Source organism: Ascaphus truei, chromosome 15 (genome assembly GCF_040206685.1).
Source record: "Ascaphus truei isolate aAscTru1 chromosome 15, aAscTru1.hap1, whole genome shotgun sequence".
Taxonomy (NCBI): domain Eukaryota; kingdom Metazoa; phylum Chordata; class Amphibia; order Anura; family Ascaphidae; genus Ascaphus; species Ascaphus truei.
In genome coordinates, this window is record NC_134497.1 from 21,047,678 (window position 1) to 21,066,153 (window position 18,476).

An 18,476-nucleotide genomic window follows, 5' to 3' on the forward strand; every position below is an offset into this window, starting at 1 on the left:
AGTTATTGTGCTCATGTACACACACAGATATACTTCAATATTCTGTATATAATGCAGGGACCACTGTACAGACATACCCCGGTTTAAGGACACTCACTTTAAGTACACTCGTGAGTAAGGACATATCGCCCAATAGGCAAACGCCAGCTCGCGCATGCGCCTGTCAGCACGTCCTGGACAGCAATACCGGCTCCCTACCTGTACCGAAGCTGTGCGCAAGCGGGGAGACTATAGAGCCGGTTACACGTTATTTACATCAGTTATGCACGTATAGGACGATTGCAGCACAGTACATGCATCGATAAGTGGGAAAAAGTTAGTGCTTCACTTTAAGTACATTTTCGCTTTACATACATGCTCCGGTCCCATTGCGTACATTAATGCGGGGTATGCCTGTATATTATATATATGTGTATATGTATGTATATATGTATATACAGCTAAACCCCGTTATAACGCGGGTCTCGGGGTGCACCCCGAGACCACCGCGTTACTAACGGGGTCGCGGGGAAAAAAAATGGCCGCCGCGCTTTAGCGCATATTCATCCCGCGGGGCAGGAGATGGGAGCGGGGATGTCCCTCCTGTCCCCGCTTCCCCCTGTCACCGCGGGACAGGCCGCGGGGCAGGAGATGGGAGCGGGGATGTCCCTCCTGTCCCCGCTTCCCCCTGTCACCGTGGGACAGGCCGCGGGGCAGGAGATGGGAGCGGGGATGTCCCTCAGGTCGCCGCTTACCTCAGATCCCGCTGCCTGCATGGAGGTGGTAGCGGGGGGTTTCTTCTCACCACCACTGTCCCTGGCGCTCTCGCTGCCTGCGCGGGAGGAGGGGGGGGAGCGGGTGGTGGTGCTGGTCGCGGCCTTTCCTCTGCTCCGACCCCACCCCCCGTCTGTGTAGAGTGAGAGAGTGTGTGTGTGTATGTATATATGGGAGAGAAAGTGTGTGTGTGTATATGGGTGTGTGTATGTGGGTGTGAGTGTGTGTAAGTGTCTGTGAGTGTGTGTAAGTGTCTGAGTGTGTGTGTAAGTGTGTGTAAGTGTGTGTGAGTGTCTGTGAGTGTCTAAGTGTGTCTAAGTGTGTCTAAGTGTGTGTGAGTGTCTGTAAGTGTGTGTGTGTGTGTGTGTGTGTGAGTGTGTGTAAGTGTGTGTGAGTGTCTGTGAGTGTGTGTGTGAGTGTGTGTGAGTGTCTGTAAGTGCGTGTGAGTGTGTGTGAGTGTGTGTGAGTGTCTGTGAGTGTGTAAGTGTGTGTGAGTGTGTGTGCGTAAGTGTACAGGCAAAATACATCTGTTAAAGTGCAGTTGTCTGTTTATTTCTATATAATAATTGTGTGCAGTGTGCAGTGTGTGTGCAGTGTCAGTGTGTGCAGTGTGAGCAATGAGCAGTGTGTGTGCAGTGTGCAGTGTGTGTGCAGTGTGTCAGTGTGTGCAGTGTGAGCAATGAGCAGTGTGTGTGCAGTGTGTCAGTGTGTGCAGTGTGAGCAATGAGCAGTGTGTGTGCAGTGTCAGTGTGTGCAGTGTGTGTGCAGTGTGTGTGCAGTGTGTGTGCAGTGTGTGTGCAGTGTGTCAGTGTGTGCAGTGTGAGCAATGAGCAGTGTGTGTGCAGTGTGCAGTGTGTGTGCAGTGTGCAGTGTGTGTGCAGTGTGTGCAGTGTGTGCAGTGTGAGCAATGAGCAGTGTGTGTGCAGTGTGTCAGTGTGTGCAGTGTGAGCAATGAGCAGTGTGTGTGCAGTGTGCAGTGTGTCCAATGAGCAGTGTGTGTGTGCAGTGTGCAGTGTGTGTGCAGTGTCAGTGTGTGCAGTGTGAGCAATGAGCAGTGTGTGTGCAGTGTGCAGTGTGTGTGCAGTGTGCAGTGTGTGTGCAGTGTCAGTGTGAGCAATGAGCAGTGTGTGTGCAGTGTGCAGTGTGTGTGCAGTGTGTGTGCAGTGAGTGTGTGCAGTGTGTGCAGTGTGTGCAGTGTGTGCAGTGTGCAAAAAAAAAATGTAAAAAAAAAAAAATTTAAATTTTTTTTTTTTTTTAAAACGGGAGCCACGGGAAAACCGCGTTATAACCGAATCGCGGTATAACGAGGCGCGTTATAACGGGGTTTAGCTGTATATATATATATAGTGGTTGACAAATCACCAAAAAATCTACTCGCCACACAAAAAAATCTACTCGCCACCTAGTACCAAACGTGTGCTGCTTAGGCCAATATTTACTCGCCCGGGGGTTAAATCCACTCGCCCGGGGCGAGCAAATGTATAGGTTTGTCGAACACTGTCTGTATATATTTGTGCTCATTTGCATGTCATTTCCCAGAATCCCTTGCTGCAGTGGAAGCGCTGTATGCTGGGTGACAATGGGGAAAGACAGGGTTGCAGACCTGTCTAAGACATGCAAATGAACATACAGTAATATTTACAGTTGCTTTATGCTTTACTGTGGAGGGTTTTTGTCACTTTTTTTACCCACCATAACCTAAATGACAGTGGTGATTACCTAGTCTAGTCTCAAACCGCTTAGCTATTAAGACCAGCCTCACACTGATGATACCCATCAAGGTTGAAACATGTATGTGAGTGGGTCTAATGGCTTTGCATCTCATCCCAGCCTCTGTCTAAAAGCTGTGTTTAAAACAGCATGCATTGGCTTGAGGATTGGCTTGTGTAATACGAGCTTGAGACAAAAGGTGGCACTGAGTGCTCATTTGCATGTCATTTCCCAGAATCCCTTGCTGCAGTGGAAGCGCTGTAAGCTGGGTGACAATGGGGAAAGACAGGGTTGCAGACCTGTCTAAGACATGCAAATGAACATACAGTAATATTTACAGTTGCTATATATATATATATATATATATATATATATATATATATATAAAAATATACAGTGGTCCCTGCATTATATACAGAATATTGAAGTATATCTGAAGTGTGTGTATATGTATATATATATATATATGTGTATATATATATATATATATATATATATATATTACACACACACACACACACACACCACAAACATGTATATCTAATATATATACATACACATACCACATAGACATGTATATCTATATAAAACAGACACACAGATAATATACATACCACATAGATATGTATATCTATATAAAACAGACACACAGATATACATGCCATGTCCCTGCCGCCCCCGTGTCTCCGCAGCGTGTACCTGGAACGGTAAGGAGTGCGCTCTCTCCATACACATCGACCAGGGCTTCACCATCTTCACCGAGGAGCCCGGCCTCAACAAGGTCATCCACTTCCAGCTCCCCTTCGAGAAGCTCCGGATGTCCTCCGACGACGGGGTCAGGATGCTCTACCTGGACTTCGGCAGCGCGGAGAAAGAAATTGTACGTGCCGTTTAATGTCATGCATCTTATTTAATGTCCCGTACTATAATGTTCTCAAATAGATCACATTCATGGCCTACGGCGGCCATGTTGTTTTCCCGAACATTGGCTATACGGTGAAATCCTGATTTGTTTAAAAAGATGGTGGAACTATAACTGTGGAAATGAAAAAGTTGTGGTACAGAATATATATATATATATATATATATATATTCATTATCTTCTACTTTTGGTCGTCGTCTTGGTCTTTTGATCTCTCTTGGAATCCAGTTGAGTTCCATCTTTGTCCAACGATGGTCATTCCTTCTTGCGATATGTCCGGCCCGTCGCCAGTTTAATTTCTTCCCCCATGTGATGATGTCACAGACTTTGGTTTGGTTTCGAACCTGTGTGTGTGTTTATGTGTAGTCATACACACATCACCTTCCGCCCGTGTCTCCCCTCTGCTGGATGAAGCCTCCCCAATGTTCTCCCAGGTTCTGCGGTTACAGCCTCTCTTTTCCACATCGCTCCCACACATTCCCTCGTCCCATCCTCCCGTCTTACTTTTGGTCGTCTTTGTCTTTTCATCTCTCTTGGAATTCAGTTGAGTTCCATCTTTGTCCAACAATGGCCGTTCCTTCTTGCGATGGGGTAAGAGGTACGTGTTTGTGTATTAGGAGGGTGTAAGAGGTATGTGTCTGTGTATTAGGAGGGAGTGAGAGGTACGTTTGTGTATTATGAGGGGGTAAGAGGTATGTTTTCGTATTATGAGGGGGTGAGAGGTACATTTGTGTATTATGAGGGGGTGAGAGGTATGTCTGTGTAAGACGATGACCATGAGGAATGACCAAAGATGGAATTCAACTGGATTCCAAGAGAGATTAAAAGACCAAGACGCCCAAAAGTAAGATGGGAGGATGGGATGAGGGAATGTGTGGGAGCGACGAGGAGAAGAGAGGCTGTAACCGCAGGACCTGGGAGATCACTGGGGAGGCTTCATCCAGCAGTGGGGAGACACGGGGTGAAAATATATATATATATATATATATATATATATATATATATATATATGAGATATTACCAGATGGAGGTCCAGCAACAAAGAGACAGCATACCAGGGGTATATTCAAAGTAGTATGTATTGTAGAAACATACAGGCACCTCAGCTGAGGTGTGCTGTCTCTTTGTTGCTGGACCTCCATCTGGTAATATCTCATCTATTTGATTTTTTATGGGATTAGCATCTGGATACCTTATGACATGTGAGTGCTGGTTGTTGGAATTATATATATATATATATATATATATATATATATATATATATATATATATATATATATTTAAACACAAACAAAGATGATTATAATTGTCACTAACCGGCCTCTCCGTCTTCCTTCCAGAAATTGGACCTTCACTCCTGCCCCAAGACCATCGTCTTCATCGTGCACTCGTTTCTCTCGGCCAAAATGTCTCGCCTGGGCCTTCTGGCCTAGTGGGGGTCTTCGCGAGCAGCGCCCACGGCCGTGCACTAGCCAGGCACCGCGGGAGGAGGAGCTACGGAGAGAGATTACACAGGGCGGGTCAAAGAGTCCATAACTCCTGAAGGGCGAGACCTCCTGGGTTAAAATAATGTAAAAAATTAAATATACATATACATATATATATATACATATAAACATTGAGCATTGCAGAAGGGCTTCAGGTGCAGTCCTACGTAGGAGGACGGTAATTCTATAGGGTGGGTTATATCTTGGTGATTGATACCTTTTTTTAAGGGGTCGGTCCCCTCTAGGACGAAAGATCTAATCACGGTGACATGTTTAATAGGTTGAAGGCGAGCGACACCTTTTTTAAAGAAAAGACGAGACAAAAATATGTATTTTTAAATCCTTTTCAACATTTTCAAACCCAATCTTTAGAGGTTTTTTTACAATCTTTATCTAAATTCTTTTTTTGGTAATAAGACTCTTTGTCAGTCCTCAGAGCCACAGACTCAGGCGGGTTAAACAAAACAAGCTGAATTCAGTGTTCCCGGAGGAAGGGGAAAAATATATATATTTTTTTTAACTGGACACGTCAAATTGATTTCAGACGCGCTACAAACATTCATATGGGTATGCATCAATCTAACCGCATACTTTAGTCACAAGAAAACGTAGTCTTCGTGATTTTTAAACTGCAGATCTGTGCAAAACCCGATCTGAATAAACACGTTGTGCTATAATATATATATAGCCTAGAAATATTGCAAAGCAAGTATAACCAACCTCACACTGATGATACCCATCAAGGTTGAACCATGTCTGTGAGTGGTTTGTACTTGCTTTGCTAGTCCCATGCTGTGCTTAAAAGCTGTGTGAACAGCCATGCATTTGTTTAAATGAGCTCCATGTGAATGAATATTCCAGGCAAAAGGTGACACATTGTGTGCTCATTTGCATGTCATTTCCCAGAATCCCTTGCAGCAGTGGGAGCACTATGCTAGGTGATAATGGTTGAAAGGCAGGGTTGCAGACCTGTCATATATATATATATATATATATATATATATATATATATATATATATATATATATAATATATATATATATATATGATAAAAAATCACTGGCACTCCAATAGAAATTCAATAATGAATAGGTGCATGTCCCATATAAATAATAAAAGTATACATTACCGCATAGCAGCAAAAAGGGAGACAGCACTCAGGTGAATGAAAATAAATGTATTAAATACAGCACATAACTCCAACGTTTCGATCCCCCTGTGGGATCGAAACGTTGGAGTTATGTGCTGTATTTAATACATTTATTTTCATTCACCTGAGTGCTGTCTCCCTTTTTGCTGCTATGCGGTAATGTATACTTTTATATATATATATATATATATATATATATATATATATATATATATATATATATATATATATATATATATATATATATACTATATCCAGAGGAAAACTCAAGACGCTATTTCAAAACCCCAATGCGATATTAAACCTACCCGGGTTTCACATAACTCCGCTTGTTCTCTGACCTTCTGCGATTTCCGTTCCAATCCTGTCCGCCCGTTTCACCGGAATGTCTCCGACAGGCAGGGGACGTGCAGAATTAGCATTAAAGTCCGAAGAAACAGACGGGTAACCCCCCTCCCCCCTCCCCCGGTAACTCCCCCTCCCCCCAACCGTAGTGCCACAAATTATTTCAAATAACCTGTATTTGTCTGATTTTCTTTGGCAATGGGCCGTCAAGATGTGACCCGTTGACCCTTTAAAATGGTTCCCGAGCTCTTGAGATACTCGCTACTCTACGCCGACGTGCTTCTCGTCAGGTTGCTTTTGGAAGGAGGGCTGCGTCCAACATTTTTTTTCCCCCGCCCTCGTACGTTTTTTTGACCGGAAAGAACGCCCCGCAACACGTATGTTTAATGACGTTTCAAAAGAAGGTTCACCCCGCCTTATGTATTTTCGTTGGGGTTCTTTAAAATTCTTTTCTTTAAGAAAAAGAGGGGGGAAAAAATAAAATAATGCTGATCAGTTTTTATTGCTGCAAACGTATTAAAAGCGCGTGGAGTTTCTGAAGGTTTAAGAAAAGCAGGGCAGGAAGTCCCCGGGTTGTCAGGCTGGTGATGTCATTAGTGGTGCAGGAAGTTCCCGGTGACTGTGTGATGTCACAGAACATTCAGCTCCCCCCCAGGTGACAGGGAGATACAATGACACTAAATGACCCAGCAGCAGAGATACTTCTAACACTGGGGACACATCGCTGCTAAAGAAACTCACTGACATGAGACCTCCATTTTAAAATCCCGCTCTGCAAACGCCCCCCTCCTGCCGTCACCCAACGGTCCATGTCACCGGCAGAGCCCGGTGTCACCTCACCGGAAGTGACAGCCGGACGGCAGAGAACCGCAGCACGCTGAACATGGCGGCACGCTGAGGGAGTCGTGACGTCCTTTACTTGGGGGATTTAACGGGTCTAGCCGGCTTGTCATGAGGTCAGGACGCCACAGCGTTTTCACAACGGCAGCCATATTTAACAGCAACCAAAACAAATATCTCTGGGATTGCAAACTCGAGGCAGGATTTAAGACAGGACGTTTCGCGGTGAGCAGGAAACAGAAATCTATTCGCAGAAGAAAGTTTCTTTTCTTTCTTTTTTTTTTAAACCGGAGTGAAACTGGTGCTGAAACTTCTCAATAACTGGCGTGCCTTACAAAGGCGGTGTACTCACCGTGACATTTGCAGCTTTATAGAGGGGGAGACCCTCTCGCCGGCCGCTCCGGCAGCCCAGGGGTTATTTTTGTGCCTTTGAATCGGCGGTTTTCCAGCGTGTGCGGTGGCGGCTCTGCCCCGGCACGCGTGTGTGCAAATACGCGGCAGTCACACAGGTACCGCGGCAAATACCGGCCCGCACACGTCTGTGCGACATGCCGAGAACGCCGCTAATTCTGTCGTCCGAAAAGAATATTTTTGATATAGCTGCACGGGAGTGATCTTCAAATACCGTCTGGTGCTTCTTATGTGTGTCGTTTCTTCTATGTGTTACAAATCTAAAGTTAGAAGTGTGTGTGTGTGTGTATATATATATATATAAATATATATATATATATATATATATATATATATATATAGCCAAACAAATCTAAAAGTTAGAAATATATACTGTATATATTTTATTCAAGCCAATCTAAGAGTTAGAAGTATGCGTGTGTGTGTGTGTGTATATATATATATGTATATATATATACATCCAAGATGTAGGTATGCGTGCGCGTCTGTATATATATATATATATATATATATACACACACATATACACACACACACAAACATACATATATTATATGCATATACACACTTCTAACGCTTTAACATTTTGAATAGAATATATATAAATATCTATTCAAACACATCTAAAAGTTAGGTGTGTGTATATATAAAAAAAAATCTATTTAAACAAATGTAAAAGAGTTACTCTGTATCTCTGTACTGTTGCTTTGGAGATCAAGAAGAAAAAAAGACTGTTCCATTTACCATTAACGCTGCAGTCCCTCTGCCATAAACAAAAAAAAATATATATATATATATATTCCAACCTATGGGGAACCCCTCCCCCCTTCACCCCGAGATACGTAATATTTAAATTCCATAACAAGATCTGTGGTCCCGGAGATCGGGTGATCCCGGAGATCGGGTGATCCCGCACCTCCGGGTGGTTTCTCCCATCCCAATTACTGGGCAATTTTTTTTCTTTTCACTGTCACCAACAGGGGAGATCCCCATAAATTTTAGGGTACAGGGCTCAGGTTCGGGGGACTTCCTGGTTCATACACGGTAAAGAACAAAATAATTTCGGGGTGGGGGGGCCGCTTTAAAAATTCACAGGAACGCAGAAAAAGTGAATGGGAGCATAATTAGCACTCACACCACAGGGCAGGTAACATGAGGGGAGAAGGGAGGTTCGGTGAGGGGGGGGGAGGTTCGGTGAGGGGGGGCGATTTCAACCCTTCTGCCTTAATATTCCGTCGCGTTTTATGAACCAAACGGTCGCCGCACAAATATTTTACCTGTTTTTGGGACGTTATATTGGAGAAATAATCCGATTATATTAATAATAAAAGTAATATTAGATGAAGACTTGTTGGTTGAGTTTGATTTTTTTTTGTTCTGAAGGATGGGGTGGGTACCCCTTTCTAATACACAGACACGTACCTCTTACCCCCTTCTAATACACAAACATGTACCTCTTACCCCATCCTAATACACAAACACGTACCTCTTACCCCCTCCTAATTGTCACGGCTGTGCTCGCCACAAACCGGGACTGGACCGCGGGGCTGAGGTGGGGTTGTATAATAGCCGACCTTAGACCGCGCAGACTGATCCGGAATGCGTAGTTCGTAGTCGTACATAACAGGGTTGGGACTGGAGAGAGCAGCGTAGTCAGTGGACGAGCCAGGGTCAGGATAGGAGACATCAGGATGAACGTTATCAAACCTGAGTTTCGGTAACAGGAAGTCAACTAGGTCCCGCTTCAGCGAAGTAGCTGCAGGGCGTGAGCGGGTTCTGCGCGAGCGGCGACCATGGCCCATGGTACCGGTCTCCGGGAAGGGTAGGCAGGCTGGAGTGGGCACACCGCCGGGCAGCACTGGTAAACCAATGCTTCAGCGCAGCAGTCCAGAACGAGTCTGTGCAAGGAGAGAGAGCTACAGACCTCAGGACTGGTAGAGCGGCCTCTGCTAAGGGAAGGACAGGAAACAGGGAGCTGAAGTTACGCTGGAGATCCACCGCTTCAGCACAGGAACCAGGACATGGCCTCTGCAATGGAGAGAGAGCAGCAGGCCCCAGGAACTAGAGACAGGCCTCTGCTATGGGAAGGGCAGAAGGCCTCAGGAAACAGGAAGCTGAAGTTACGCTGGAGATCCACCGCTTCAGCACAGGAACTAGGAACATGGACTAGGAACAAGGGACATGACAACAGCAACAAGGTGGCCAAGACAGGTGGCTGTGGCAAACACAGTGTACATCCAAGAAGGATTATGCTCGGCAGAGAAGCATTGTGGGAAAGCTGTATTTAAAGGTCAGCGAAGGTATAGCAAAAAGGGCGTGTGATAGCATTGCTCTAATGACTGAACCCAGGCTGGGGCTACAGTAATAGCTTGCACAGCTGCAGTAGATATCAGGGGGAGTGTTCCAGGACTGCACAGGTCTGTAAGGCAAGGTAAGCAGTAAACCGAGGTGTGGATTCCTTACACTAATACACAAACACGTACCTCTTACCCCCTCCTAATATACAAACACGTACCTCTTACTCCCTCCTAATACACAAGCACGTACCTCTTACCCCCTCCTAATACACAAACACGCACCTCTTACCCCCTCCTAATGCACAAACACGTACCTCTTGCGCCCTCCTAATACACAGACATGTACTTCTCACTCCCTCCTAATACACAAAACATACCGCTCACCCCTCCTATTACCCAGGCACGTACTGTTCACCCCCTCCTAATACACAGCCATTATGGACAGGTACCTCTCACCCCCTCCTAATAAACAGACATGTAGCTCTCACCCCCTCCTAATAAACAGACATGTAGCTCCCACCCCCTCCTAAGGCTGAGTCCATAGAGGGGGTAGCAGGGCTGAGGCGCACTGACGCTGAGGCTCGCCTGATGAAATCTGCGAGATTTCATGCCCATGCAGGCGAGCCAGCGGGCGCGATCGGGAGGCGGGGGGAGACTGAGGGAGGCGGGGCAGTGACGTCGCTGGGCCAATTGCCCACGACGCACCAACGTCAATGTTACGGCGCCGACGTCACGGCGCCGTGACGTTGACCATGCTCCGCACTGATTGGATGTTTTCAGCCGACAGCGCTCTGAAAAACAGCTTAGCTGTCGGCTGAAAAATCCAGTGCCTCAGCACGCCTGCGGACGCTCGCGTGAGCCCCCTCTAAAGACATCCTCATGGAGGATGCGGGGCTCAGCGCGGAGCGTCCGCACGGCTCAGCGCGGCCTCCTTTGCTATGGACTCGGCCTAATGCACAGACACGCACTTGTCACGTCTCCTAATAGACATCAGGGACACGTACCTCTCAACCCTCCTAATACACAGACATCCGAGACACCCAGAGATTCTGGGTAATGACATGCAATTAAGCTCTCACTGTGTGTCCCTTTTTAAAATATATAATATGTAACCCCTTCCTAAAGGGATATTAGACGGTTGGTGCATGTTGGGCCCCACCCTGTGTGGCCATGGGGATCGTGACGTTCCGAGAGAGGATTTAAGATAGGGGGAAGGGTCTGGAAGTTCAGGTTCCAGGAAGACAAGAGGAGAGGAGCCTCAGGGAGATAGCACAGACCAGGCCTCCCTGCTTTATTACGTTGTAGAGGATTCGTTAGGATCCCAGAAGAAGGCTAATTGAGTCCAACATATCTAAAAGATAGGAAAATGGCATGCCATAGCAGGCGTCAGGAAAGAGGGCTCCCTGGTTTCGGAGGATCGGCTCTAACCGCAGATCCGCATTAACAATCCTCTTAGTCTGTATGGATGTGGCAGTTGCCAAACAGGCCCAAGGTATCGTGGTCACTCGCAAAGGACCAACCAGGACTCCAATACGGGCCTAGTGTAACCGGGGTAATACCCAGTGGCGGTCATACCTTTCTGTCGCTTGGGGGGCGGTCCTCCTCCTCGGCATGTGACGTCATAACAACGCGACACGACCGGAGAGGGCCTGCTATGGAAAAGGTAACACACTCACAATACCAAATTGCCACTCTAGGCCCACGCAGCCTAATGGGACATCCGGCACTGGTAATACCGATGGTGATTCCGAAGGGGGTCTGACACCATTTAAGTAACTAATACGATACACCTCCCTCTTAAGTGCAGGCGGCACAAGAGCTGGCCTTAGGGCAAGGTGGCCGCCTTGCGTCCTACGCTCCTTCATCTCCGCGCCGGGATCCTACTTTCATCCGACCGGAAGGGGGAGCTGGGGAAGGGAGCATGCCCCCCCCCCCTCCTCGTCCATTTCCCCCCTCTGGTCAGAAGTTGGATCCAGGCGCCGACAGGAGGAGGAAGAGGAGTGAGCACGGGGCCCATGGACCGGCAGAGAGCTAGGTGTATGTGTGTGAGCTCTTACCTTCTCCGCAGTGGGCTGCCTCCTGAAGTGTCATGTGACGAGAGCAACGCAACATCACATGACACCGTGACAGAAACACGAAGCCGTGATGCTGCCGGAGGAGGGCTGCTCGCCAAGGTAAGTCCCCTTTTTACTATATAGGGGTGGCTCCCGCTGCCAGCGTGCAGCTTTGGGCCTCCGCAGAGCCTAAGGCGGGCCGTGCGCCATGAATAGCTGTGAAAAACAGTGCGACATTGTCATGTGTGCGTGAGCGAGTCCCGTGTCTGGGGACACGAATAAATAACTGATGTACTACAAAAGTTCCTGGCGCCCATAATTTTAATTTGAGCCTGAGGAAGTCGATGTGTCGACGAAACGTGTTGCTCTAAACCACCAGAAGATTTTGACCTAAGGAGGCTTCCGCAGTCAGACCGTGGAGCAGTGTTTGCAGCCCAGCAGGATAGTTTTTCTTCCTGCATCCCGGACGCGGGAAGGGCGCACAAAGCTGCTCAAACCCGATCCTGGACTGCGTGAGGAGGCCAGGGGTCCTTTCTATATGTATGTGAGTCCCTTTGCTGTTTTAATTAATAAATGCGACTTCTTGTGAATATTTAACTGGAACCGTGCCTCACTTGTTTTTCTCATCACCCAACCCCTCCCCCCCCCCCCCCCCACGCATCATAACACCTGGGGGGAGAGCCTGGCTGACGCCTGGGAGTTAGCACTGATTTTCGTGCTGCCCTGGATACTGGAGAAAACCCCCATTACGTGACGAATAGATGTGGATGGGTTAAATTTAACCCCAAAGTAACCAATTTCTACACCAGCTCACACAGGGCAGTGTGAGTATAGCCTTATAGATTATATATCATTTCCCCTAACATTATCAACATACAGCTATATCTAGCTGGGAGAGGCACAGCTCGCCCTCAAGGAGGTGATCACTAATTGTGGTTGCTTACACATGGCCGTGTAAGTATTATTATATTTACAACCCGCCCCCCACCTTTGGAACTACTGTCAATATTCATCACCATTATTATTGTATATGTCTTTCTAATCCCATGCTCCCCCATTGTTTGTTTGTTCCCATGTTTCTATAAGGGCTCTGGATTAACCCTTTTCTGGGGTTGAAGCTGAAGGGATCCTACTGTTTGCTCCAAGTATTTGTAAGAGAGCTATTGTCGAATTGACCGCTTTACTGCAAGCACACTTTTGTTTCTAATCTGAGGTAAGCGCCTGTTTTTTTGCACACGCCCATAATTTTAAGTTATGGTTGACAGGCGGCATCTCTGAAAATACTGGACACAATGGTGAAAGGTTCGGCGCGCTCAAGACACACACCCACCTCTCAATGCTTCATGCTGTTTCTTCCTCTCCTTGGCTCCTGACACCTCCTCCTGATTGGCTGCCGGTTATGCAGCCAATCAGAATCAGGGTTGCCACCTTCTACTGAAGGCTAACACGGAGATACCATTTTTAAATTTAGCACTTACCTTCAGCGGTGGTGTCTCCCGGCATCCTCTGGACATCTCCCCATGCAACTCCCGTCAATATGGCTGTGCCGCGTCAAATGGTGCCGCGTTGCCATGACAACAGGACGCTACGTGATGTCGCGCGGTGGTGGCAAGTTGCCATGACAACGGGCCGCCTTAGGGCACCGAGGTGTCACGTTTCTCACGTGAGACCAGGACTAATACCAGGGATCAATATCGCCAGACAGAACACGAGATTTTATCAAATTAATTTATTGGAAAAGTATATCCACAACTATACAATGATGATCGGGTGGGTGCGTGAGCCGTCAGGAGCTGGAGCAGGGCGACTCGCTCAGCAGCGGTGGCCTCGCTGCCTAGGTCATCCAACGCACGCCGGATGTATGCTGGCATGCCTACCTCCGCTGTAGGCAGCTCCATCGAATCCTGCTCTGACTCCTCAGGGAGTTGGCTGGTGATTCCTGAAGTCCAGAGGGGCCCGGAACTGCCACAGGGCTGGCCAGTGCTTCAGCTCTAACCCCTGAGCGCTGCGCCTCATATGCTAACAAGTCGGCGATTGGCTGCGTCTTGTTGCGGTTTCCGGTAGGTATTCCGCACTCCTCACACTGGAGTATGATCTGGTTCTTGGTCCAGGACCGATACTTGGCTGGCATCCTTGTAGTCTTGTTTGTACGTTGACTAAGCTACAGGGACTGGTAGGGGTGTGTGTCTGAGTATTGTACAGCTGTAACTCTGAGTTCTGTGGTCTTCAAAATGGAGACCTCACTCAGGACAGATATTCCCTGAAGAATATCAGTTCTGAGCCAGGCGATCCCACCTCTGCCACCAGAAAATAGCCTGTCACAGGAGACCAGGACTAATACCGGGGATCAATATCACCAGACAGAACACGTGAGTTTCTAACATTAATTTATTGGAAAAGTATATCCACAACTATACAAAACACACAAACATCACACGTACCCAACTGGGGAAACGGGGGGATACCCTGCCTAACTAGTTACAGGGACCTTCTTGCAGAGATTTCTCTCTTCTTGCCCAGTGCCTACAGGACTGTTTTTCAGGCCTGAGACCAGCACTGGAGTGGACACTGCAGTTTCTCCCTGTCACCTCTGTAACTCTCTGCAGGCTCTGTCTGCTAGGGATCTCCCTCCCCACTTTTTTTATACACTTTAAACATAATATTGCAACACTCAGGGCCAGGTGCTGCCTACATGCCCAGGCCCCGATTGGTGGGTAGGAAGGTGCTGCCTACATGCCCAGGCCCTGGTTGGTGGGTAGGAAGGTGCTGCCTACATGCCCAGGCCCTGATTGGTGGGTAGGAAGGTGCTGCCTACATGCCCAGGCCCTGATTGGTGGGTAGGAAGGTGCTGCCTACAAGCCCAGGCCCTGATTGGTGGGTAGGAAGGTGCTGCCTACATGCCCAGGCCCTGATTGGTGGGTAGGAAGGTGCTGCCTACATGCCCAGGCCCTGATTGGTGGGTAGGAAGGTGCTGCCTACATGCCCAGGCCCTGATTGGTGGGTAGGAAGGTGCTGCCTACATGCCCAGGCCCTGATTGGTGGGTAGGAAGGTGCTGCCTACATGCCCAGGCCCTGATTGGTGGGTAGGAAGGTTCTGCCTACATGCCCAGGCCCTGATTGGTGGGTAGGAAGGTGCTGCCTACATGCCCAGGCCCTGATTGGCGAGTAGAACTGCAACATAACATTTGCAACATGACAAGTACACAACCAAGTTGCAAGAATTCTCCTGCAAACATATTAACCCGATTCCTGAGGTGCTGGAACCAAGCAAAGACATACACATATACAGAACATATAATACAATACCAATGTATTACTGACAGGTAGGGGTAATGGCAGATTTAACCTTTATTAACAGCAGCCATATTTACCCCTACAGTCACAACGTTGTCATGGCGACGTGGGACGTCACGTAGCGTCTTGTTGTCATGGCATGTACAGAGAGTATACACCTACACGCCCAGAGAGGTAATACCGGTATACACATACACGCCCAGGGAGGTAATACCGGTATACACATACACGCCCAGAGAGGTAATACCGGTATACACATACACGCCCAGAGAGGTAATACCGGTATACACATACACGCCCAGAGAGGTAATACCGGTATACACATACACGCCCAGAGAGGTAATACCGGTATACACATACACGCCCAGAGAGGTAATACCGGTATACACATACACGCCCAGAGAGGTAATACCGGTATACACATACACGCCCAGAGAGGTAATACCGCTATACACCTACACGCCCAGAGAGGTAATGCCGGTATACACATACACGCCCAGAGAGCTAATACCCGTATACACATACACGCCCAGAGAGGTAATACCGGTATACACATACACGTCCAGAGAGGTAATACCGGTATACACCTACACACCCAGAGAGGTAATGCCGGTATACACATACACGCCCAGAGAGGTAATACCGGTATACACATACACGCCCAGAGAGGTAATACCGGTATACACATACACGCCCAGAGAGGTAATACCCGTATACACATACACGCCCATAGAGGTAATACCGGTATACACATACACGCCCAGAGAGGTAATACCGGTATACACATACACGCCCAGAGAGGTAATACCGGTATACACATACACGCCCAGAGAGGTAATACCGGTATACACATACACGCCCAGAGAGGTAATACCGGTATACACACACGCCCAGAGAGGTAATACCGGTATACACATACACGCCCAGAGAGGTAATACCGGTATACACATACACGCCCAGAGAGGTAATACCGGTATACACATACACGCCCAGAGAGGTAATACCGGTATACACATACACGCCCAGAGAAGTAATACCGGTATACACATACACCCCCAGAGAGGTAATACCGGTATACACATACACGTCCAGAGAGGTAATACCGGTATACACACACACGTCCAGAGAGATAATACCGGTATACACACACACGCCCAGAGAGGTAATACCGGTATACACACACACGCCCAGAGAGGTAATACCGGTATACACACACACGTCCAGAGAGGTAATACCGGTATACACACACACTTCCAGAGAGGTAATACCGGTATACACACACACGCCCAGAGAGGTAATACCGGTATACACACACACGCCCAGAGAGGTAATACCGGTATACACCTACACGCCCAGAGAAGTAATACCGGTATACACACACACGCCCAGAGAGGTAATACCGGTATACTCACACACGCCCAGAGAGGTAATACCGGTATACACATACACGCCCAGAGAGGTAATACCGGTATACACACACACGCCCAGAGAGGTAATACCGGTATACACACACACGCCCAGAGAGGTAATACCGGTATACACACACACGCCCAGAGATGTAATACCGGTATACACGTACACGCCCAGAGAGGTAATACCGGTATACATGTACACGCCCAGAGAGGTAATACCGGTGTACACGCCCAGAGAGGTAATACCGGTATACACGTACACACCCAGAGAGGTAATACCGGTATACCATACACGCCCAGAGAGGTAATACCGGTATACACATACACGCCCAGAGAGGTAATACCGGTATACACATACACGCCCAGAGAGGTAATACCGGTATACACATACACGCCCAGAGAGGTAATACCGGTATACACATACACGCCCAGAGAGGTAATACCGGTATACACATACACGCCCAGAGAGGTAATACCGGTATACACATACACGCCCAGAGAGGTAATACCGGTATACACATACACACCCAGAGAGGTAATACCGGTATACACATACACGTCCAGAGAGGTAATACCGGTATACACATACACGCCCAGAGAGGTAATACCGGTATACACATACACGCCCAGAGAGGTAATACCGGTATACACATACACGCCCAGAGAGGTAATACCGGTATACACATACACGCCCAGAGAGGTAATACCGGTATACACATACACGCCCAGAGAGGTAATACCGGTATACACATACACGCCCAGAGAGGTAATACCCGTATACACATACACGCCCAGAGGTAATACCGGTATACACACACACCCCCAGAGAGGTAATACCGGTATACACATACATGTCCAGTATTACCTCTCATTTTTTACTGGACAGAGCGTCCAAATGCAGGACAGTCCGGTTATATACTGGACACCTGGCGACTCTAGTTCCCATCCTTGCTGCCTCATCGCCCAGCTGCTTAAATCCAGCGCCCTGGAGACACGGTAACCCCATGCAGATAAATCAGGCGCTATACGCCGATGTGACCTCCCTAGAAGCCAGACAGGGAGGGTTACAAATATATTTAATAATATACACAAAGAATCTTCATTACAAAGGAAAGGACACCCCCAAAAAGTCTCAGTAGTTGATTCTTTGTTAGAAGTGTCACTGTAACGTCCCACCTATAGAGACATATGGGAATATTTCCTAAAGGAAAGCGCTCCCCCAATAACGTGTGAAAGAGTTTGTCATTAAGATGTGTAATAACACAGATTTGTAAGACATTTTTAAACTCCTACCCTAAGCCCCCCTACCCTAAACCCTTACACTAAACCCCCTACCCTAAACCCTTACACTAAACCCCCCTACCCTAACCCCCCCTACCCTAAGCCCTTACACTAAACCCCCTTACCCTAAACCCTTACACTATACCCCGTACCCTAAACCCTTACCCTAAACCCCCTACCCTAAGCCCTTACCCCAAACCCCCCTACCCTAAACCCTTACACTAAACCCCCCTACCCTAAGGCCTTACACTAAACCCCCCTACCCTAAACCCGCTACCCTAACCCCCCCTACCCTAAGCCCTTACACTAAACCCCCCTACCCTAAACCCTTACACTAAAAAAAACCCTACCCTAAGCCCTTACACTAAACCCCCTACCCTAAACCCTTACACTAAACCCCCTACCCTAAACCCGCTACCCTAACCCCCCCTACCCTAAGCCCTTACACTAAACCCCCCTACCCTAAGCCCTTACACTAAAAAAACCCTACCCTAAGCCCTTACACTAAACCCCCCTACCC

General features: G+C 47.7%; 1 protein-coding gene across 1 annotated transcript in view; it reads left to right on the forward strand.

The window, feature by feature from the left end:
• SNTA1 (syntrophin alpha 1) overlaps positions 1 to 5,917 on the forward strand; it is a 37,059-nt gene extending 31,142 nt beyond the window's left edge. The window contains 2 exon segments of the mRNA XM_075571212.1: positions 3,156 to 3,343; positions 4,726 to 5,917. Of these exon segments, the coding sequence (XP_075427327.1) occupies positions 3,156 to 3,343; positions 4,726 to 4,818 (281 nt within the window). The 3' untranslated portion in view covers positions 4,819 to 5,917.
• The last annotated feature ends 12,559 nt before the right edge of the window (positions 5,918 to 18,476 follow it).